We start from the raw sequence: 24,291 nt of genomic DNA, 5'->3' as shown, positions 1-24,291 counted from the left end.
CCTCTACTCCCACTCGTGTTGGGAGTTTGCAGAGGGCCACTGTCCTCAGAAGAGAAACCAACTCTTAAAAAGAGCTCAGGGTTGGCCCAAACCCCGGAGCATTAGGCCCCCCAAACTCCTTGAAGCTGGAAAGAGTGGTAGGAAGGATTTTAGAATTGATGTCCCAAGGAGAGGCTGGGATCATCGCCTGCTTCTAGAAGGGTTTGGGCATATTTCCAAGCCATCAGTGTACGACAGGCTATCAGAGAAATGGGACAGTTAGGGCATTGGCGTCTGTCCTCAGTGTCACTGAGCACGTGCAGCGCTTCCCCCGACAAGACCCAGAAGAGGAGGAAGCAGCAGAAGACACTTCCTCACTCTTGGTCACCACCTGTCTTTCTGAGCTTAAGTGACAGAAGGTGCTCAGACCTTGCCGTGTCATCCTGAGAGCATCTCCCCTCCTGGTGCCACGAGTGCAGGGAGGCAGGGCCAGCGTGGGGAGAGGGGCGGCTGCACAGAGGGCGAAGGAGAAGAGGTGCCCCATTTCATTGGTAGGGTTTCCTCACTCTCTCCAGAGTCCTTGTGTTCTGTTCTGGTCTTTGGCACACAGGTCTCCAGGGACGGGGTCCCCCAGGGCTGTGTGTGTGTGCACGTGTGTGTGTGTGTGTGTGTGTCTGTGTGAGAAGGTGGGTGGTGTGGGGCCCCCGGAGGCCAGAGGAGACTCTGTGTGATGGTTCGCAGGCCAACCCCCCCGAGCTGGACCAGGCCGAGGACCTGGCCTCCCTGGTCAGTGTCAACGAATCCAGCGTCCTGAACACGCTTCTGCACCGCCTCCGGGCTCAGCTGCCGCACACGCGCGCTGGGCCAGACCTGATCGTCCTCCAGCCCCAGGGGCCCACGGCGCCCTCTGCAGGCAAGGTGAGGGGGGACGCTGGGAGCGGGACTGGCAGACTCTGGGGCGGGGCGGGGGCGTTCCTCTGCATCTCAGGGGAGAGCAGAGCCGCCAGAGCCACCTGCCGGCAACCCGTGAGCAGCATCCTGCGGACGGCGGTCTGGGGAGCCTGGGGACCACATGGTCCCCTCTCAGCGGGGAAGGGAGCATCAAAGACGGTCATGGTAAGAGAGCACTGCTGGCCGGGCGTCAGCGCTGTACCAGGCGCTGCTTCAAGCACCTCCGCTGTCATCTCAAGCGATTCTCAGGCCCGCCTGACAGGACAGGGACCTTGACCCGCACCACTGCGCGGACCAGGAGACGCTGGGCCAGCTGCCCAGCTCGTGCCTAGGGGGTGGGGGCGCGGGGGGGAAGCCCATGCTGCTGGGCCCGCGGGAGTCCCACACACCCACGTGAACTGGGGAACAGAAGCCTCTGTCCAGTTTTGGTTTATCTTTCCCTGCGGGGTGTAGAAACGGCCCATGTTTTGTCAAGATCACAGTCAAAGCAAAGGCAGTGTGCGGGCGCCACCTTGTGGAGAGGGGTGCAGCTACAACCGAGCCATTCGCGCCCCATCCCCTCCGTTCACTCAGGGGCTCCTCATGGAGCTATTGATTGAGGGTCCCGGGTGCCAGGCTCCGAGGGGGCAGCGGGGAAGAGCACAGGCAGATAAACCAGCTTTCACGGAGCTTCCGTGCTCACGGGGATGGCAGGCCCACCATGACGAGGAGAAGCGTGCGGAGCAGATGAGTGTGGAGGAGGGGACAGCGAGGAGGTGGGGAGGAGCGGGGATGGTGGGGGCCAGGTCTCACGCGTGGTCATGGGGACCCTGCTTCTGCTCTGTGTGTGATGCAGATTCTCAGCAGAGCAGGGACGGGGTCTGACTTATGCCGTGAAAAGATCTTCCTGGCTGCTGGGTGGAGGTTAGAGGCCAGCAAAAGTGGAGGCAGGGAGCCCCCCTCCCCCTCCAGAGGTCAAAAGTCTTATCTGTGCTTTGTTCAGAGGACTTGTTGGCCTGGGAAGGGTCGGGTGTCTAGAACACCTGCTGACGCACCGTGGGTGCCGTGGAAAGGTCACGACGCCTCTCTGGCCCCAGTGTTCTCATCTGTCAATCAGGGATGAAAAGCCGCATCTCGCCCTTTGGAGTCCCATGGGGCAAAGCCATCCCTAGCCCCCAAATGATGCTAAGTCCATTAAAGAGGGGGCCGTGGCCCTGCACCCCCTCCCCGAGGCTTCTTTTCTCCAGGACGCCCCATCCCCCTCTTAGGTCGCCCTCCAGGCCCCTCCCCAGCCTGGCTGTTCTGGCCAGGGGCCTGGGAGGGTGACACTGCCCTCTCCCCTCCCTTGCTGGGCAGGCCGTGCTTCTGTTACTGCAGCCCCAGGCCTCTGAGCCTTCCAGGAAGCTGAGCGCCTGCTCTGGTTCCTTCGGGGGCCCCCGGGAGAGGGGTTTGTCACAGGCCCCTCTGCAGCTCAATTCTCATGACTGTCCTGGATGGCAGTGTCCGTGACGCAGCCTGGGACCAAGAGCCTAAACATGCAGGCATTGGGACCCACCTTCGTAGGAGGAGCTGGAGTCCTGTGATCCTCCTAAGCCCCTGTAACCCTGGGGTGGGAATAGGTCCCCCTCAAGTCATCCTGCCTCCCACACCCAAACCCACAGCTGCCTCCTGCTCTTTGGCTGAGTCTGGTCTGGTTCCCCAAATGACCACCAGGTGGGAGTAGAGACCTGAAGATGGGCTGGGAAGGGTCCAGGCAGGGCTGGGGGCCTCTCTCACTAGGGGTCTGGGCCCACCCAGTGGCTGGGAGCTGGGTGCTTGCCTGGGGGTGCAGGCCTCTGTTGGGGTGAGTGTGCTGTGACTGTGTGGGGTGTAGATGGGCACACCTGTGTGCAGAGAGGCCTCTGTGACTGTTGGGTGCCTGTGGCTTTGAGCAGGCCCTTGTGCAAGCACGCAAGGGGACCTGTGTGTGTCTGCGGGGCCTGGGTCTACAGAATCCTCCCTTGTCCCCTCCAGGCCTGAGAAGGCGGACGACTGGGATAGCCTGGCCCTTGAACTTTATGTTTCCAAGGTGGGAGGTGGCTCTGGGGCTCGGACCCCAGGTTCCTCTGTCTGGGGCATGCCCTAAGGCTGTGTCCAGCCAGCGTGGGGGCTTGTCCTACTTTGCCAGTTTTGGCAAAGCCTTTTGCTTTGTGTCAGGATGGGGACTCATTACTGTTCCTGGGGGTCTTGGGGCAGGAAAGGCCAATAGTGCATTGGGGTAACCCCTCAATCCCAGGCTGGAGGCCCAGGCTAGGGGGAGGAGTTTGTGCCCCTGGTCCTGCCAAGCCACCGGGGAGGGCACATGCTGGCCCACTGGTCACCACTTAGCATCCTGGCTTCTGACACCCGCCTCCAGCCAGGCCTGTCTCCCTGTTCCCTTTGGTGCCTTTCCACTGCCCTCAGTACCTCCACTGCCCTCTTCATTTCTCCCTGAAAACTGCACTAAGCAGACTTCTGTCAAGGTCACAATGATCTCCGTGCTGCCAAGCCCAGTAGTCAATTCTCCGGTCTCCTCTGACTTGACCCTCAGCAGCACTTGAGGGGCTGGTCCCTCCCTTCTCCTGCCATCGCCCCCTTCCTTAGCTTCGGGATGCTGCTCTCCTGGTTTTCCTTCTGTCCTGCCGGCCCTCCCTTTCAGCCTCCTTTGCTGGTCCCAGATCTCTCCTCGTTGGGATGCCCCATCCCCACACCTCTTCTCTCTCCCTCTTTAAACTCTTACTTCCTCGGTGATCTCATCCAGGCGTATGGCTTTAAAATGACTCCCGCTCAGTATAATTTAATTAGTTGGTTTGTTTATCGTTTGTCTTCTCCCAAATGAAAGCAAGCTTTACAGGCAGGGCTTTTTTGTTTTAAGTCAGGTTTATTAAGGTATAATCTATAGACAGTTAACGTCACATTTTTCAGCATTCAGTTCTGTAAGTTTTGGACAAACACGTAACGTGTGTAACTGTCTGCACCATCAATTACAGGACAGTTCCATCACCCTGCAAAGTTCTCCACACCCTTGTGGTCGGCCCCTCCCCCACGTCCTGCCCTTGGCAGCCACTGATCTGTTCTTTTGTCCCTTTTCCCTAGTTCTGCCTTTTCTGAAAAGTCATATAAATGGAATCGCACAGCATGTAACATTTGGAATCGGCATCCTCCACTTATCACAATGCACAGTGCACTTGAGAGTCACCTGTATTGTTGCAGCTGTGAGCCGTCAGTTCTTTTATTCTATTGTATTTTATCGCACAGCTTTGTTTATCTATTCAGAGGGGGACCAGTTGTCCTGATTTTCCTGGAACGGAGGGGACATGGGACTGTCAATGCTAAAACCAGGGCGGTTGGTTATCTTAGTTCTTTAGTTGAAGGACATTTGGATTGTCTCTAGTTTTTTAATGATTTTGAATACATGTTCAATATAACCAGTGACAGAGAGGGTTTTTTGGTGAACACAGATATTCATTTCTCCTGGGTAAATACCTGGGAGTGGATTTATCAGCTGTGTGATGAGTGCACGTCTTACTGTAGAAGAAGCTGCCAGGCTGTCCTCCAGAGTGGCCGTGTCGTGTAGCATTGTGGGAGAATTCCAGTTGCTCTGCATCTTAACCAGAACTTGGTAGTGAGTGTCAAAAAAAATTAAAAACTTGTTTTTAGCCATCTTAATAGGTGTGTAATGGTACCTCCTCACGGTTGGCAGAGATTTGCTTTACTTGCTTTGAGAAGTGTGTGTCCCCAGTGCCTGGGATGGTGCCTGCTATGTAGTAGACACTCAATGAATGTTTTTTTACTGCGTGAAGAATGAGTGGGTGGTGGAATGAATGCATGAAGTGAAAGCGGCTTCGGGTATCATCTAAATCTGTAATGGCAAATACATAGCACACGTACCACCACCTCCCCCATGTCCCATTCTGTTTCCATGGCAGACATCACTAATCAGTTGTGCCATTTTATCCACCTGCTTCATTCAGGCAGGTGTGACCCAGTGACTTGTACAGCAAGTGAGATGAGCCCCATGAGCTAACACAGCTCTAGTTCAAGACTCTTGTTGGCTGAAGAGGAGGCCCAAACTCAGAGCAGGGTCCAAGGCTGCCCGAGGACTCACACGAGCCAGTGGCAGGACTAGACCTGCAGGCTGGGCTCTCCCCAGAAAAATGCACGACTTCTCTGTCAAGGCTGGAGTAGGAAGGAAGGCAGGGACATGGATCTGGGCTTGAGGCTGGGCTGGAGCTCCCTGGGCCCCGGCTGGCTGGGAAGGCTGATGCTGGCGATCTTCCCACAGGTGCCCAGGAGCCGCCGGGATGGCCCGCCTGCCCACATTGGTTCCCTGGCCCAGCGGGCATACTGGGCCCTGCTGAGCCAGCGGAGGGACCAGAGCATCGTGGCCCTGGGCCGGAGCGGCGCTGGCAAGACCACCTGCTGCGAGCAGGTCCTGGAGCACCTGGTGGGGCTGGCGGGCAGTGTGGATGGCAGGGTCTCAGGTACAGTGGTCTCCAGGGGACATGCGGCCGGGACACTTTGGGGGGCAGGTGTGGTGGCTTACGGGGAGGGAAGGGAGGCTCAGAGGGGTCAATGGGCAGCTCTTTCTCATATCTACTCAGCTGGCGTTCACTGAGCATCTGTGTGCAGAACCTGTGCTGGCTTCTGGGCAGGGCCACCCCTAGTCTGTTGGGTACTTTTGTGTGAATTAGAAACAGGTACTCCTTCCTTAAGACACTCACTGCCATCTGTGGAACAGTCATGACACTAACAGACATTGGTAGAAGCAAACACGTGGCTGCCACATTCTAGGCCATCTTCCTAATAAGCCTACAAACCTGTGACTGTGTGACATACGTGCTGTGCCCCTTAGATGTGGCATCCTTACACAGTGTACGAGCCACTGCGCTGTGCGGCGACAATAAAGACAAAGACGGGGGGCCAGAAGGGAGACTCCGCTGCACGTCTGTGCCGGACTCCAGTGCTCTGCACCGCGTGCTGGCGGAGCTGGGGAGGGGAGAGACCGAGGCAGCGCAGAGCAGGGGCTGGGCCGCTGCCTTGAGGAAATAATGTTTGAGCTGAGCCTTAAAGAAAGAGTGTCAACATTGTAAATCAGCTATACTTCAGTTCAAAAACAGGAGTGTCAGTTGGTAATGAGGATTACAGTATTGGTAGTGATGATGGTAGAGGCTTGCTGAGGGCTCACGTGCCAGGCCCCATAGCAAGCAGGTGAACTTATCTATTACTTAAAACAGCCCTATGAGGTAGATATTATGATTTGATGAGGCCATTAAGACGTAGAGAGGTTAACCAGCTTGCCCAAGGCCACACAGTGCATACATCCTAGCGCCGAGATTCAAACCCAGGCAGGCTGGCTCCCAGAACGGTTACCCCTGGGCCAGTGTTCTCAATGTATTGTTGCCCCTCCGAGGAGCCTTTTTGGATGTTCTTTCTCATAATCATCTCCCACCATGACAATTTAATGCCATAGATTTACATATACTGTTTATGCAGTGTGTGTGTGTGTGTTTGTGTGTATGCTTTATGCATAAGAAAGGAAAACTACCCCCATCTTCAAGAATCCATTTCTGCCCTCTTGGGGTCAGTATTCTCCTTGCTGAGAATATATGGCCCGGGCAATATTGCTTTTCTAATAATAACAAGCATGATACTGACCACCACATTTGGAGCATGTTCTAAGCACTTTGCGTTATTAAATCTTTTAGCCTTCATGACAACCACATGAGGTAGGTAAGTACTATTATTACCTCCATCTTGTAGATGGGGTATCTGAGGCACAGGGAGGTTAACTAGTTTGCTCCAAATCAGGTGACTGGCAAAGGGGAGAGCCCACATTCAAATTTGCTTGATCGTTGTACTATTCCTGCTTCTCCACTGCTGTTATTCCAATGCTTTATTTATCACCTGCTTTGCACCTGGCCCAGGTGAGAGCCATGTTAGGAGCTGGGGATACGGCAGGGAGAGGCACCAGTCTTGGCCCTCCTAGAATGTAGTTCTGCTGAAAGTGTGTGTTGGAGGGTGGGAGTCAGGCTAGGCTGTATCCAGGTGCCCAGCACAGCGCTTGGCACATAGTGGGTGTTAGGTAAATAGTTGCAGGGAGACTGCAGGGCTTTTCAAGCCTGCTGTGATGGGGAGTTCCCTGAGAGCAGGTCCGAAAATGTTAATTCCCTGCCTTCCTAGACTCTACCAGGCCCAGGAGGCCCTAGGGCAGCCCTTGTCACTCAGATTGCACCAATTCTGGGTCTGTGTATCTCCCCTTCTTAACTCAGTCTTGCTCCTCCTGTGCCCCTGCTCACAGCAAAGGCCAGCCCAGCAGTGAAATGGGTGTGGCTTGGAGCTGAGGTGGGAGGTGGAGGGGGCCCTGCTGGGGCCTTGAGCCAGAATGGAGTCCTGTGAGAGGTGGGCGTGGCAGCACCCGGGCCACGGGTGATGCCCTGTCCGTACCCCCACAGTGGAGAAGATTCGAGCCGCCTTCATCGTCCTCCGGGCCTTTGGCTCTGTGTCCACTGGCCACAGCCGCAGTGCCACCCGGTTCTCCATGGTGATGTCGCTGGACTTCAACGCCACAGGCCGAGTCACGGCCGCCCAGCTCCAGGTGAGGCCTCTGGGTGGGAGGGAGAGGGGACTCTTTGGGGCTGCAGTGTCCCCAGCCCCACTCAGCAGAGCCCACACCTCCAGCGGGGACCCTGGAATGTGTCTAAATGGTCATTGCTCCCCAGGCCAGCTCCTCCCCACCTTTCTCAGTGCCCAGACACCCCCTCCCAGAGCCACTGGGGCCCGTCTGCGCCTCGGAGTACCACGGGGATGAAATATTCATGACTAAGTATGTAATCCAGCTGCTCATCAGCTGGGCCTCATAAGCGTAAGCTGAAGTTAAACAGCCGCTTGCCGGCCTTCCGCAGCAGCCTGTGTGTGGCGAGCACGTGGCCTGTTTGTTCCTCTCTCCAAGACCGCCCGGCCCCTCCCCCTCCCCCCTCGCAGACAGTGTGTTTGAACAGAAAATAGGATTAGGTTATTAGAAGGGTTGTTTGTACGTGGAGCTGGGATAGTACCCAGACTCGCTGGTGCCAGATCAGTCCCTTTCTGTTCGGCACTGAAAGTCCACTGCTCATGATCCTTTGGGTGAAGTTATCACGGGCTTCTGTTACGTAGGAGTATGTTGCAGGGTGGCTCTGGTTAATTGTTAGTACCTTTGCATTCCTTAACCGGAATGAGCCTGTTGCATTCATTGATTCCCTCCATGGACTCTGAATCAGTGAGACAAAGGCCTGGCACCTTTTGATTCGGAGGCATCCAGCAGAGTCGGGGCCTGAGGTGTTGCCTTGAAGAGTGGGCCCGGGGTCGGGGGTGGCAGGGGTGGGGGGGGCAGCCTCCCGGGGCCCCGTGCTGACCGGGCACCTGTCCTCTCCCCTGGCAGACGATGCTTTTGGAGAAGAGCCGCGTAGCCCGGCAGCCAGAAGGGGAAGGCAGTTTCGAGGTTTTCTCCCAGATGCTGGCTGGATTGGACCTGGATCTCAGGTGAGCAACCGGCCAAGCAGGGACAGCTGAGAGCAGCGAGACAAAGGGCACCCGCTCTCCAGGGTCCTAGCCCTGGCTCAGCCCAAAGAGAGAGGCGGTGGAGCCCAGTGGTTAGGATTCTGGCCTCTGATTCTAGCTGCCTGGTACTGCTCCTGGGCTGAGTGACCCTGGCCAGGTGTCTTCTGCTCTGAACCTCCATTTCTTCCTCTGTGACATGGAAACGATACCTTGACTGACCTTATAGGATTAAGTGAGATAATTCACATGCGGCTCTTTATACGTGCTGGGGAGCAGTGGAGGATGTCTGCTGTGATGGTGACGTTTCGGCACAGGTTCTGATAGCAGTGTGGGAGGTGGGCAAGGAACAGCAGACCCCAAATCTTCTAGAAGCGCCTATATGCTGTGAGAGCCTTGGGTGCACCTGAGGTAGCTCGGGGCAAGGAGGCACCAGGTGGAACAGCAGAGAAGCCAGGAGACACGTCTTGGAGGGCCTCCTGGGGGAAGTGGCCCAGGGAGTCATCTCTGCCCCTCCCTGACTCCTGGGCATCCTTGGGCACGTGGCTTCCTCTCTCTGAGCCTCGGTTTCCTCGCCTGTTGAATGAAGGGGCGAGGTTCTATCTAGTGCGGCTCCGGGGAGTGCTCGCCCGGGCAAGGGGCGACAGTTTCTGATTTGCCTCTGTGTCCCCCATCATTTGTCTCCTTCCCTCCTGCTCATCTGAAGGGCAGGCTCAACCTGTCCTGAGCCTCCTGGCTAAGGCCAGAGGGACACCTATACCCTTTTGGAGAGAGGACAGATTAGAGAGGAAACGCTCAGTTTTCAGAGCAGGGTAACTGAGGAGTAAGGAAGCTTCTGGATGGCCTTCACTTAGGAAGGGCCCGGTGAGGGCAGCAAGTGAGGAATATTCGGGAGGTGGGGCCAGGGCCTGAGGAAGCCGCTGGGGCCGCCTGGCGCATTGCATGGAGCCCCACGCCGTGAGGACCGCCTGCCCTGCCAGGCCACCGGCATGGGCGGGTCCTCCCTTACTTCTGGTCCTGTCTCTGTTTCCAGGACAGAGCTGTACCTGAACCAGATGGCAGACGGCAGCTCCTTCGGCATGGGCGTGTGGCCTAAGGTAAGGAGGAGGTGCTTCTGGGTGTGAGTGGGTGTCTGGGTCCCCGTGGCCAGGATGGGAGGGTCAGGGAAGGGTCCCCTGTGTGACTTGTTGCTCTGCCACTGGGGTGAGTAGTTGGCAAGGGCTGATCACATAGGGGAGGCAGGGTTGCCTTTATGGGGCCTGGGTTTGTCAGGGAATGTACAAATAAAGGGAATCAGGAGGTGGTCTGTGTAGAGGTAAGAGCATGGGCTCTGGGACAGGCTGCCTGGGTTCAGACCCTGACTCTGACACTTACTGGATACGTGACCTCAGGCATGGAACCTAGCCTCTCTGAACATCTGTATCCTCTTTGGTAGAATAACGATAGTAGTGGTATCTGACTCATGGACCTGTTGTGAGGGTTAATGAAATGATGAGCAGAAAGCACCTAGCACTGGGCTTGGATTACATCAATCAGTGGCAGTTCTCTTAGGAAATATTGCTGATGATTAATGTGGGTAGGTGCAGTCAGAGATGGCTTCCTGGAAGATACGGCATACTTGTAGCGCCTTCAGAGGTGGTATTCAGTTGTTTAAACAAGCAAGTTGTCCACTCATTTATTTTTTTATTTATTTTTTTATACTTTAAAATTTGTTTTGTCACCCCACCCCTACTCCTACCACCACCCCCTGTGCCAGGCCTGTGCTAGGTGCTGGGATTACGGTCCTCATCTGTGAATTTTCACTCTGTCGGGAGGGAAAGGCTTGGGAATTAATGCAGTCATGTGGGATAAGAATATGCCAGAGTTTGTACAAGATTCTGTACACCAGAGGATAGTTGAAAGCTACTTGGCCTCAGTCAGGGAAGGCTTCTTAGCCAAGGGGACATCTGACCTGGGTTTTGAAGGATGAGTAGGAGTTCACCAGGTAGAGGAGAGTGAGTCATTTCTACTCCAAAGCCTTTTTCCAAACATACATGTTGGGGAAACAAATGGTGCTGGAATCATTGGATGTCCTCATGCAAAGAAAAAAAAGAAAAGAATTTCAATCCACAAAGCCACACCATATACAAAAATTAAGCCAAAAAATTGGATCATAGACCTAAATGTAAAACTTAAAATCATAAAATTTCTCAAAGAAAACAGGAGGAAAATTTCTGTAACTGTGGATTGGACAAAGACTTTATAGATATGACACCAAAAGCACAGTCCACGAGAGAACAAATTGATGAATTGTACTTCATTGAAATTAAGACCTTCTGCTCTTGGAGTGTTACTGTTAATATGAAAATACAAGCCACAGACTGGGAGAAAATACTTGCAAACCACATATCTGATAAAGTCTTTGAATTGAGAATTTATAAGTGACTCTCAAAACTCATAAATAAAACAACCTGACAAAAAAGATGGGCAAAAGATTTCAACATAGACTTCACGAAAGAAGACACATAGATGGCAGATGAGCCTGTGAAAGAATGTTAAACATCATTAATCATTAAAGAAATTCAAACTCAAACCAAGATGAAATACCACTACACAATTACTAGAATGTCTACGCTTGACAAGATTGATCATACCAAGCGCTGGTGAGAGCCTGGGGTAACTGGAACTCTCATACCCTGCTAGTGGGAGTGGAGCATAGTACACCATCTTGGAAAATAGTCTCTTACAAACTTTTATATATCCCACATGGCGCGCTAGTCTACTCCTAGGTATTTATGCAGGAGAATGGATGGTGTACATCTGTGCAAAAATTTTTTACATGAAAGTTCATTAGCAGTTTTATTTGTAATAGCCAAAACCTGGAAACTACCCAAAATGCCTATTAACAGGTGGCTGAATGAATTCATTGTAGAATACCCATAAAGATAGTATACTACTCAGTAATAACGGTGAACCCATGGTATGTCCAAGGACACGATGGCGCTCAAAGTGATTGTGCCGAGTGAAAAATCTTAGATGAAACGGTACAACCGTATGATTCCATGTACGTGAAACTCTAGAAAATGCAAACAAATCTGCTGTGACGGCAAACAGATCAATGATCGCCTGAGGACTGGGAGGCGGGAGGAGGGGAGAAAGGGTTATGAAAGGGAACTTTTGGGGGTGATGGGTGTGTCCATTTAAAGACAGTGGCGCCGTTGCTTTCACGGTGCCTGTGTCAAAGCTTATCACACAGTGCTTGTTAAAGATGAGTGGTTTATTTTTGCCAATTACACCTGAATAAGGTTCGCGCGCGCGCGCGCTCTCTCTCTCTCTCTGCTGGGTACTGTCCACAGAGTCATTACTGATTAAGTAGGTCTGGGCTGGGGCCCAAGAATCTGCATTTCTCACAAGTCCCCAGCTGATGCTGAAGCTGTGGGTCCAGGGACCCCTCTTTGAGAACCACTGTAGGCAAGGCTGTTTTGATGGTGGCTGGAGTGGGCTGGAGTGGGGTGATGCGGCTCCCCCAGGTTCACCTGCCCGACTCCCCCTCCACTGGGGGGACCTGCAGCATGTTTCCTTCCTTGCCTCTTCTAACGCTGGTTGGGGGCCGCTAGGAGCCCAGACCTGCCCCTGGATGGCAGAGGGTGCAAGGCTACCCCGGCGCTGGGTTTTCTTTAATGAGCTTAGGCCAAATGCATCCATTTGAATCAGCAAGAGTGTTGTTGTTTGTCCTCTTGGTGTTGAGGAGGAAAAGGGCTCAAGCCAGGCCCTCGTGAGCCTCCCAGCCTGACCTGTTTGTTCACAGTCTGCATACAGGCACGGGGCGCAGCGCGAACCCATATCAAGGAGGCGTTTGAAGTGGTTTTCTTTCTTTCCTGTGTTTCTGGGGGGTGTTTTTTCAGACCAATTGATCTGTGGGAACTGGTAGGGTATTTCTTTGTTCTCGCCCTGCTACCTGGCAGGTACAGAGAGAGTGTTTTCTTTGTTCTCTAAGAGCAAAAATAAAAGCTGGAGACTCGTTGGTCTTTGATACAAGCCTGGGCTAGTTTTCTGGGGTTGGGCCGTCCGAATACTGTCTCAGTAAAGGAATTTCGTGGTCAGGAGATGCCCCCCAAGAATGAGAGTTGCTAAGTACAAGCCCCCGAAGTCTCTAGAGTCAGCAGATAAGAATACAGGATGCCTGGACCGTATTCATCTCATAACTGATCTAACAGCGTGGTGACCGTAATCATACTGTACACTTGAAATATCCTGGGAGGGCAGATCTTAAGTTCTCACCACACACCAAGAAGCGGTAACTATGTGAGGTGATGGATGTATTAATTAACTTCATTGGAGTGATCATTTCACAGTGTGTACATATATCAAATCCTCACATTGCATCCCTAAAAATACACAATTTTTATTTGTCAATTATAACTCAATAAAACTGGAAAAAATACAGGATGCCCGGTTAAACTTGAGTTTTACATAAAGATCGAATTCTTTTTTTAACTTAAGTGTGTCCCAAATATTGCATGGGCAGGCCTGGAGCATTGAAGTTGTATCAGGGAGGGCTGCCTGGAGGAGGCGAGTACTAGCTGGTCATGGACTGCGAGAGACATCAGACAGGTGCAGTGAGGCCAGCCTTCCTGCTGCACGGAGCCCCCCATGAAGAGGCAACGGCGGGAGAGAGCCAGCAGTGCTGTGGTTGTAGAGCCCAGGGTGAGCGTGTGGGGTGGGGGCTGTCCGCTGGAGCAGGGCCCCATGGAGGGGACGCTGGCCCTCAGGGTGGCGCTGACCCTGCATGGCCGCCTCTGCTCGCTGACTGCCGGTTTCACCTCCTGGTCCCTGTGCTGTGCCCTCCCTGCCTGCCACATTTCAGTTTTTAAATGGAACTTATTTGAGATCTGTTAGGGCAGCAGGACACTTTTGAAATCACAAAGCTTTCATATTATTTTCTTCTCTGTAATTTATTTTTTCGCAACCTAGCCTGATTTTTTAAAAAAGTGCCCGCGGCAGTGGTCATAATAATAATAATAATCCTTGCCTCCCAGCAGTTTGCTTCTGGTTGTCACCAGCCAGGCTTCAGCCCGAGGCACATTTATTTTTTATGACCCAGGCCTCAACTGTGGAGGAATGGGCTCCAGACAGAAGAATGAGGGACCAGGCGCTCCTGCCAGGGGCTCTGCCGGGAGCTTTCTCTTACTGAATCCTCTAAGGACCCTTTGATGGAAGAAATTATTATCACATCTGTTTTTCGGGAGGAGACACCAGGCTCAGAGAGGTGAAGCTACTTGCCTGAGGGCACACAGCTTTTAAGTGGCAGAGGCAGGACTGGAATCCACGTTGGCCTGACTCCACGTTGGCAGTCTTGTTTGTCCCGAGCTGTCATCTCAGGCCTGTGCCTTGGCTGAAGACTCTGTGCTCTGGGATGTGACCCAGTGTGCACCCTTGGGTCACTTCCCTTTCAGCTTCAGCTTTACCCGCCTGTGGAATGGGTAGAGCATTACCCAGCTCTTCAGTCTGCTCCTAGGGTTGGGGGCTTGGTGATGAATCTGGTGTATAGTGACTCTGCCTCTCCCTAGCTGAGTGGCCTTGGACAAGTGCCTTACCCTCTCTGAGCCTCAATTTCCTCCTCTGACAATTGGAGAGACTCACAGCTGCCTTACAGGGTAAAAGCACCTAGTGAAGCATGGTAGGTGCTCAGTTAACCTTCTCTCCTCTGTCCTTAAATGGACTTCCAGTGCCCAGAGAGGACGTGTACCCATCAGTGTTGAGATAAAGGGAGCCCCTGGCTCTGGACAGACACCTGTCCTGCCCTTCTCACGGTCTCCATCAAGTTCACCCACCTGTGCAGGCACCCATGTTTCTTCTTCAAATGAAATGAGTCAGCGTTCAGCTTTTCCCTCCCACATCTGGCTCCAGGTCTAGGGGCAGGAAGGGCGGGAATCTCCTGGGTTGGTTGGTTGGTTGTAGAGACACAGGGGGGCCCACCCTAGCCCTAGAGGAGGGGGCATGGTTTACATCCCCATGAAGCAGAGTGGGACCCAGGCCCCACACTGTGCTTATAACCAGGGGACAGAACTCTGGGGGCTGGTTCTCTCAGCCAGGGAGGCCCCCAGTGCCATGGCCTCCACCAGAGAGCAGCACCCAGCTGCAGACCACGGCTCCCCACTGCCCTGGGCCCTGCGAGAGAGGCCTGCACGTCCACCCTCCGAGTGCTCGGCACCTAACGTGCCGTGTCCTCCAGCTCCGCGCCCTTCCGCCAGGAGACCCTGCCTGCCTGCCTGCCTGCCTGCCCAGCACCTGCTTCTCCTGCTCACGCTGCTTGCTTCACACACCGCTCCTTCTCAGAAGTCGGCCCCTCCGCGGAACCCCCCAGGCCCGGCACTCACCCTGTGCTGTCGGTGTCCGTCTGCACATCTGTCCCCCTCATTGGATTGGGATCCCCTTGAGGACGGGCCACACCTGATTCACTTGCCAGGGACTGCTGGGCAGCAGCGGGGAAGGTGTCCTTGGAAAGCCGAACAGCCTGGGCAAAGGCATGGGGTCCAGCCCAGCGTTAATTGAGCATCACTGTGTACCAGGCACCGTGCTGATGCTTTACACACGTCAACTCATTTAGTCCTCACAGTGGCCTGGGGGGAGGGTCGACTGTTATTTCCGTTCTACAGTGGGGGAAGCAGCCTCCAGTGCAAGGGCGAGGGCTTTGTGTAGTCACCGCCAGGGACGCAGAACCAAGAGGAAGCGCAGTGCTGCCTGCCTCCAGGTCCAAACCTGGCCTCTCTCTGCATTATTGGAACCTCCCGGGTGCTCTAAATGCAGCCCGGTTGAACGTGGAGAGAACATTTTGGATTTTATTTTTTTGCACTAAATTACCTGCCAGCTTGGGTTAACCTTGAGTCTTTGATCGGATCAGGCATACCCTGGGCCTCGTCTGTGTCGCCTTTTACTTTTTTCACTAATTTATTTTTTTTCCAGTGGAGCTGAGACATACATTCGTGTTGGAAAGCACAGATTCTAAGTTCACCCCTCAGTAATGATTATATTCCTACACACACCTGGGACCCCATGGCAGCTCAACGTGTAGAGCATCCCTCATTCCAGCAAAGGCTCCCCTGAGTCCCCACCCCATCAGAAGCCCCCCCCCCCCCACGCCCCAAGTCATCATCCTGACTTCTCTTCTCACAGGGTAGCTCTGCCCACGTTTGGACTTCACGTAACTGGAATCACATGACGTGTGGTCTTTTGTACGTGGTTCCTCTGACTCACGTGGGGTCTGTGGGGTTCATACACGTGCTTGCATGTATCAGTGACGTGATCTTTTTCATTGCCACGTGGTACTCCATCACCGTGCCCTGGCTGGACCACCCACTGTTATCCATCCTCCCCTTGGTAGACATTTCGGCTGTGAGTTGATTTGTCCCACTGATCCGATTTCTAGTTTCGTGATTTTGAGGCGAGGACTGGCTTTTGTCCGGGCATTATGCAGAGGTGCCTGGCTCCCTAGAAGTTCAGGGAACTGTAAACATCCTCCTGATTCTAATTGTTTTAGATCAGAAGCATCTATATTCATCCCTCCGTGTCTTCTGTTGCAGCAGAGATGGGAAGCTGGGGAGGAGAGAAAAAGAAGCGAACAAGCATTAGAGGAAGTTTTCTAATTCTTCTGTTCATGTGAGCTAAGTGGCAGGTGATGGAGTCTGCCTGTAATTTAAAGTCAAATGCTCATGGCTGACGGTGGGAGCCATGATAAATGTGTTGCCACTGTCCTTTTGGTGTCCTTTCTCTGCTACTTTGAAATCTCATAAATAACCAAGAGCATGTTGGTAAGATGCCTTCCTTTCCTCTGTTTGCTACAGCGGAGCAACTGCGGTTGCTAGGTTGAACTCCTGGTTGCTAGGGATTTTGTGGTCCTGTGGTGGCCCAGAAATATGATGGATCAGTGGAACATGCTTTTGCTATTAATTGAAATGTTTCCACAGCTAATCTCTCAATGTCACTGCGTGCTTTAACCTTGTCCCAATTGGTCAATGATCCTTGCAGGTTTCTTTCCCAGTTAGAAGAAGTGGCTTGAGTGGAGGGGACAAGTGGTCAGGATGGGGAGTCAGAAAAGCCTGATTCTAATCCCGTATCTGATACCAATTTGCTGTGTGACCTTGGGCAAATGTCGTCCCCTCTCTGAACATTGGACTCCATCAACTTCCAGGACCTGCCAGCTTTGACAGCTTACAGTCCATCACCCAAGCTCTGTAAACAGGCCAAGTGCAAATCAGCTCCTCCTTATCTGCCAGAGGATTATTGACAAAAGAATTCTCATCCCCAGCTCACTTCCTCCCAACCCAGCAGGCTTCTGGGTTGTGTCTCCTTGGCCAGATGGTGTGTGTGCAGGATTTTCAGACTAATTTTAATATTCAATCAAACATAATTGGGATCATAAATCCAAAAAATAAAAAACGACACCCTACAACCCATAAACATCTGATCATATCATCTTCTCTTTCCTCCTGCTTAAAAACCTTTGGCAGTTTCCCACTGCTTGCCCTGGGGGTGGCAGACAGGATATATTTCTGTTGCCAAGGCAGATCAGTTGGCAGGGGCTGCAAGGGGGGATGTCCTGAAAAGAACCTGGACTCACTGTTTTGCTGTGGGATCTTCATCGATTGGTGATGTCTGCCACGGGTCCAGTAATGTAAATAGGGGTGCGTATTTGTCCATTGTGGCTGGAGGTTTAAGCCTGTGCCCATTAATGTGGTGTTTGAGGTCTTCCCCATTAGTACTAGCCTGCCTCTCATGCTTATCTCCTCCCCTCCTCTGTCTGCCTCGCCTCCAAAAATACCTGCCTCTCAGTCCATGTTCAGTTGACCACCTGTTGTCTCCAAAGATGTCCTTTGTTCCCATTGTTCCCTTGCCTGTTGGGCCTTTATTCCATCAAATCAGTCAGCTCTGCTTGTTTGTCTTTCAGACTTCAATCACAACCTTGTCTCGTCTTCTGCGACATTCTCTTTGACTCTCTTGGTTGGTCTTAATCAGCCGGGCCCTCCTCTGAGATCCCAGAGTCCCCCACTTAGCCTGTCTCACACTTGGTTGTTTTTACGTCTCTTTCCACTTCTGCCTCGAGAGGTCCTCCAAGTCAAGTTCTGGATGTTGCTCATCTCTGCCTCCGCAGAGCCCAGCACGGTGCAGAGCCTCAATAAATCTATTGAATGAACATACGAATGAATAAAAATCACACCGCCTTCCAAAGTCAGATAGAAATGCTTTTTATCACTTTCCCAGCAGCCCGAGTGCTGTGTGTCAGTACTCCCTAGCTTAATCATGGGTAATATACCATGGTCATAAAATGACCGCACATCCCCCCAAGGCCGAGCCCTGCTTCCAGTTGTGAGTGTGCATTTCCTCCATGGTGATGGCCTGTTTGTCTTCCTCTCTCCCTTTGCTCTCAGCCTGAAGATAAGCAGAGGGCAGTGGCCGCCTTCGCCCAGCTCCAGGGTGCCATGGAGACGCTGGGAGTTTTGGAGAGCGAGCAGAGGGCCATTTGGCGGGTGCTGGCTGCCATCTACCACCTGGGTGTGGCGGGGGCCTGCAAAGGTACGTGCTTCCCGCCGAGCTCACCTGGGCCGCCGGCTGTCTCCACTGGCAGGTGCCTGACAAGGCCCTCCTGTCCACGAGGTGGGCCAGGGTCAGCCTGTCACCTGCCGCGTCTCCGGGGCTGCTCTCTGGGAGGCTGCCGAATCGGGTGTGCCGACAAGGAAGTGGATGGGATTTTTCAAGCAAACCGCGTAGCCCAGTGCTGTCCAGTGGAACTTGCTGCCACGATAGAGAGGTTCTCTGTCCAATATGGTGGCTGCTAGCTGCACGTGGCAGCCAAGTATTTGACATGCAGCTAGTGCGACCGAGGAATTGAGTTTCTAATTGCACTAAGTTGTAATTAACGTACATTTAAATAGCCACACGTAGCCAGTGGCTACTGTGCTGAGAAGAGACACCCTGGAACAGGTGAGAGAAGGCTGGGTCCACGCACTAAAGGTGCTGTGTTTCTGTCTAGACATCTTGGAGATGCTCCCACCACATGTGTTGAAGCCGACCCAGCTATCCTTCTCCTCCCAAACCTGCTCCCCTCCTTAAGTGTCTGTTCGCTGATGTCGCTCCTTGGAGTTGGTCTCCCCAGGTGGTTCTGATCACCCCCTCCCTCGGTGCTCCCTATCCAGTCGTTCACCTTGCCCCATAGGTGCTTTGGTGACAGCATTTCTGTCCTGACTTCTCTATTCTCACTGTTCTCTGCTGAGACTAGGTATTTGCTAGTCCTTTTTTTTCTCTTTTCTTTTTTCTTTTTTCGCGTGGACTATTACAGTAGCCTCATTGCCGATTCCGTCACTCCTCCCTCACTGTGACCGCTGGGCTCCTTTCTAAAACAGACCCGTTGTGCCGTTCCCTGCTTAGAATCCCCCTGAGGCTCTCCCTTGTCTGTGCATCAAGTAAAATTCTTTGGCTTGGCACTTAAGGCTCCTCACTTCCCTAACCAGACTCTTCTGCCATCTCTTTTGGCACTGCCAAAGGTCCCGGGGAGACGGGCACTGTCAAGAGCAGCGTGGCTCCTGCCTGCATGGGGCTTACGGTGCCTTGTATTGTGATTGTGTCCTTGTCAAGCTCTTTCCTTTAGAGAGTGGCTTCCTTTGGGCCCCGAACGTAGAGTTGGAATTTCCTTGTTGGATGGACACGCGTGTGCGTGGAGGTCTCTGCTCTGGAGCTGGGTGTAGGCTCTGGCCGGTGCTCTGGGCCATTCCTCTGCAGGGCAGCAGACGTCTTTAGCATACGCTGGCGCACCATCCTTGCCATCCCCACACCCACGGGCCTCGTGTCTGTTCTTTTCATTTTCATACACTTGAGCCGCACGTATTGGTCCACTGATTTGATTTTGGACATTTCTAGAAATTATGTGGAGTCAGAAATAGGTAAGGTAGGGATTCCACAGTTGGTCCAAGCCAAGGGCAGACATGCTTGACTGGGCAAACGTGGAAAAAACAAATGCCTCTTGCCTTTTCCAAAAATCAGCCATGGGCCATGCTCAATGCCCTGACTGTTCGGAAATCAGCCAGCTTTGTAAACAGGCTGGGATTGGGGATGTCATTGTACAGCTCAGACCAGAAAAGCTGTTGAAGGTTTAGAGTTGGGGCACAGGCATCTACAGGTTGGGGATGTGTGGAAGGAAGCAAACATATTTTACAGAATGGAAAACTGAGGCTCAGAAGGTCTAAGTGCAGTAAACTCTGAAGTATGGGCTCTTGAGTGAGGCAGATTTGAGTTCAAAACCAAACTTCTCTAAGCATCAGAGGCCTCTTCTTTCAATGGACTAAGACTGGGGTTGGTGTGAAGATTAAATGCAATAAGGAAGAGAAAGCTGGGTTCCCCCGAGGCAGACCCTGAGTCAAAGATTTGGGTGCTTTTTGGGGCGGAGATATCAGGAGGAACCAATAAGGGAGTGAGGGAAGAAAGGCAGGTGATGCTGGGGCTGCAAGGAGCAGATTAGCTCTGGGAAGTGGGGGGCTAGTCTCTCTAGGGACCTCTGGGAGACTCTGAAGAACATGCCTCCTCGTTGTGTGTTCCCCGAGGGGTGAGGCAGCTAGGCTATTGATATACCACCTCCTGCTTCTCCCTGTTTGAAGGTTGCTCCTGGGGAACGTGACCCCCTGTCCTTCCAGCCTGCCCCATGCATGAGCTGAGGATGTTCCTGCATCCGGGAAAGCAGAGGTGCAGACAGGTACCTGCAGTGACAGGCCAGAGACATGTATGGGGTGGTACGTACAGAATGGCCAGGGCGAGGGCTGGTGGACAGGTCATCCATGCTTCTAGCTCAGGGCAGTCCTTCAGTAGATCATGTGGTCGAGCCTGGGTAAGGTGACTCTCTCGGGGTGTCACAGCCACGTGCCTCTCAGCTGCTTCAACTCAAACAGGCTTGCTCCCTCCCAGCACTCAGCAAAGCCTAGGGAGAGGGCAAGACGGAGGTGGGGGGGATCCTACCTTCCGATTTCCCTTGTCACTCTTGAAACCTGTCTGCCTCTGATGCGAGAAAACAGAGGCTAAGGGAGACCCCGGTCTATTGACCTGTCACCAGAGAAGTCTGATGCCTGCCTTTCGCCTGCTGGGGCTCCTGGGGCACCCCCTCTGATGTGGGCTCGGGACTCATACCTGTAGCTGCCTGTAACGATAAAAGAGAAAGTCACATTTATAAATATTTTATTAATACATGATTATGGCAATAATTCCTGCCAGCCTCCCCCACCCCAGCTTATAAATTATTTTAAGAGGAGCTGCCGTCAGTCTGCCTGGGAGGCCTGCTTGATGATTTACTTACTATATATTCTGCTTTGGAAGATTTCATAATAGGTTGCTCTAAAATCAGCTATTAAGAATTTCAAAGTCATATATAAATGTCTTTGCTTTGTGTCATAACAGATCATTTTGAAATATATTAAGAATCATTTCCATTAGTCAGGTTTTTTTGCTTTTTTTTTTTTTTTCATTAAAACGATGCTCTCCTCCCATTGTGTCTGGCTTCCTTAACTTATTTTGAAAGTCCTGGTCCTATTTTTAAAAACCAATATTAGTCTCTGTGGGGAGATTTCAGGCCTCACAACCGGACTCAGGATTTTGGACCTGTTAGGGCAGTAAGGACAGCCACCGCTAATATCGGCTTAGCGTTTGGCAGTTTCAAAAGCACTTGTACCTCTCTTGTGCCTTTTGATCTGATTGGAGTCATTCAGTGACCTGGTGAGGAAGGATAGTGCCGTGGGCAAGTCAGCCTCCTGGCTTGGCTTCTCTGAACCTCAGTTTCCTCCTCTGTAAAATGGGGCTAATGACGGCACCCACTTTGCAGGCTCACTGTGAGGGTTAAATGAGTCAGTGCCAAACGTGTGGAGCACAGGACTTGGCTTACGGCTTTATAAGAGGAGGAATCCAGTTTACCTGGTGTCACACGGCTAGTATGTTCCAGGCTGAGGTTTGGAACCACGGCTGGTCTCCCTGCAAAGATCACTCCCCTGCCCTAGACTTCACAAAGGGCTGTGAGGGTCATTCCTTGCTGGAGAATCGCCCTGTTCCTGGGCCCCGTGCTGAGTGTTTACAGACGTGATGTCACTGCCAGCAGTGCTCAGGCCCTGGGCCGCCTCCCATGGACAGGCCAGGTGGCTCCTGGCCGCGTCCCCCTCTCTTTCTGCACTGTCTCCACCTCCTTTCCGTCTCTCTGCCTCACTGTCCCTCATGGGTCCCTTGCGAAGGCCGTGGGAGGGGGCCCCGGGGGCTGCCTCTGCAAGGCAGGCAGAAAACCCTGGGTGATTTGACGCAGGGATGGTTTGCCGTTAACCAAGGCTTGTGGCCCGGGCCATCCCTCAGGAGCCACCGGGGAACCATTTATCCATCCTCGTGTTTCTTTCCTTTGGCAAAATGTGGCCCATGGAGCCATCAGTCGGCGCCCGTGTGTTTTGAATGTCAGCAAACAGATGTTCTCTGGAGCTCACTTGGCAAGGAGAGGGCAGGGGAGGAGGGACACGCTGGGCCCTGCAGCGGGCGGAGCTGGCCTCGAGTCCAGGCTCCTCCACCTCCTGGCTGTGTGATTTAAGCTGTGCAAGAGATTTCGCCTCTCTGGACCACAGCTTCCATGCCTGTAAAATGGTAAAGCCCCGTCTACCTTCTGCATCGTTAGTCAAGTAATGGCTGCACCCCACCTGGCACATGGGCAGGGTTCAGAAACCCTGACTCTCTTCTCTTTGCAAAGCGCTTTTTGTTATCAGTTGGCTCTGTTGGCACCAAAGCCTGCCCTGAGGTGGGCCGGGGAGAGGTCCTCAGGCCCACTTACCAGGTTGGAGAGCTCAAGCCTTCCGCGAGTGCAGCTCGTTGCTTAAGGGCACACAGTGCAACCTCTGTGCTAGTGAACAGCAGCTTCAGAGCCAGAGTCCAGTTCTGGACTCTGAGTCCAGTGCCCTTTCTACAGCCTCGAGGACGGTTCCAAGGGCCAGGGAGAGCACGGGGTAGTGTTCAGAGCCATCGGGAGTGACACAGACTTGGGCTCAAGTGGAAGTGAAGATTCCAGCATGCGCCAGCTTTGTGACAGGTCAGGTGACCGTGCTGTGTGACAGATCAGCCCCGTGTTGTTCCATGGCTCCAACAAGCTCCTGGGGCTCATCAATTTGGAAGGGCTCTGCTGGGCTGCAGTCAGAGGGTGGCTGATGCAGAAACAGTGGGGCTGGAGTCGCCGGGACTAGCCAGGCACCTCTGTCTCTTTGTGTCTCAGATCTCAGGTCCCCAGCATGGGCCTGTTTGGGCTTCCTTGTGGCCTGGCAGCTTTGGGGCTCCAGTGAAGCTTCCAGAGAACCGCCTGGAAGCTGCGGCACCTCTTCTGAGCTAGCCTTAGCTGTCACGTGGTGTCATGACTGCCAGGCTCCATGTTACAGCTTCAAGGGTCAGGCAGTCTAGACTCCAGTCCTGGATGGGGGAGTGACGAGGTTTGAGAACATGTAGGATGAGAGGTATTGGTGTGGCTATATTTTGCCACAGTGGCCTTGAGCAAGGAACTTAAGCTTTCTGAAGCTCAGTTTTCTGATCTGTAAGATGGGATTGAAAACAGTTTTCTGAATCTGTAAGATGGGACTTCACAGGTCTGCTAAGCAGATGAGCTAAGGTATGTGTCAAGTGCTAAGCTCAGTGCCGGGCCCTCATCAGAGCTGCTGTTGTGAGTTAGGGTGCGGCAAAGCTTGGAGATGCTTCCTGGCTCCCTGCTGGGATGGCAGGAAGGTGCTCCTGGGATTTCTGCTCCCTGCTTTTATTACCAGTGCCCCCCACTATCCTCCGATGCCCCCTAAAGACCCTCTTCTCACAGGAGAGTAATCAAGGAACTCGGAGCCCTTTTTGCAGCAAGAAACAATTCTCTGTCTAAGGGCCTCTTGGGCTGCATGAGATTAAAACCAGACATGTCACTCTTCCCAAGGATGTTCCCTGAACAAAATCCTCCTGGGGTCTCACTGTCCTGCACGTCATCCTGAGGCCGGGGGTCACTTACCTGTTCTCTCCTTTAATTCCCATGGCAACCGTGACAGGTAGAGAGGGAATTCCCCCTTGGCAGCTCAGGCTGCTGAGGCTCAGAGAGGTTCTGTGACATCGCCGAGGTCAAGTAGCATCACGTGGTAGAGCCAGGGTCAGAATCAGCCCCTGTCTGCCTCCAAAGCTGGTGTCCTTCTCCTCTACACGGCCGCCCACCTGGCCCAGTCCTTGGGTGCCCGGACCTCCACCTCCTCTCTAACAGCAGCTTCTCAGCTCTGTCCCCAACCTCCAGTCTCCGTTCCTTCATCTGGAAGGTCAGCCGCTAAGCAGAACCGAGGCCGGAAAGCTTGGAACTGAGGCTAAGGGCGTGGGCTCTGGGACCAGGCAGACCTGCGTGTGACCTCCTTTCTCCTGCGTGATCTGTGACTCTCTTCACCTCTGAGGCTGTGTCCTCATCTGTAGTTTGGGGATAATAGTCCCTGGGAGACTGACATTATGCGGTTTGAATGTGTAGAGCTCGGTCACCCTTGTTGTTATTGCTGTTATTATTATTAATGGAAAATCTGCCCACCGTCCAGGTGTTTCCCCGGCAAAGCCTGAGTCCGCAAAGATGACTCAGGCTGGCCTTTAAGCCTCTCCACTCCCTGTGGTCCTGCAGCTGTAAGACATACGCCCTCCCTAGAACGTCTGCGACTCTTTGTCACTCTGCCTGCTGTCCCTCATTACTCCATAAAAGTGACAAAAACATTCAGAACCCCAAATAACAAGGCTGGGCAGTGTCTGCCTTGATTCTGTGGCTCTGAAGGCCGACGGGAGGCTTCATTTCTTTGT

General features: G+C 53.1%; 1 protein-coding gene across 1 annotated transcript in view; it reads left to right on the top strand.

The window, feature by feature from the left end:
- The window catches only part of MYO18B (myosin XVIIIB), a 220,234-nt gene that overhangs the window by 11,737 nt on the left and 184,206 nt on the right, over positions 1-24,291 (top strand). The window contains exons 6-11 of the mRNA XM_057746688.1: positions 721-897; positions 5,213-5,411; positions 7,383-7,525; positions 8,348-8,448; positions 9,497-9,560; positions 17,871-18,015. Coding sequence (XP_057602671.1) covers positions 721-897; positions 5,213-5,411; positions 7,383-7,525; positions 8,348-8,448; positions 9,497-9,560; positions 17,871-18,015 — 829 coding nt within the window. The remainder of the gene's footprint in view (positions 1-720; positions 898-5,212; positions 5,412-7,382; positions 7,526-8,347; positions 8,449-9,496; positions 9,561-17,870; positions 18,016-24,291) is intronic.

This window comes from Hippopotamus amphibius, chromosome 8 (assembly GCF_030028045.1).
Source record: "Hippopotamus amphibius kiboko isolate mHipAmp2 chromosome 8, mHipAmp2.hap2, whole genome shotgun sequence".
NCBI classification, from domain to species: domain Eukaryota; kingdom Metazoa; phylum Chordata; class Mammalia; order Artiodactyla; family Hippopotamidae; genus Hippopotamus; species Hippopotamus amphibius.
The sequence above is the reverse complement of the archived record's forward strand: the minus strand, read 5'-3'. Positions and strand labels throughout refer to the sequence as shown.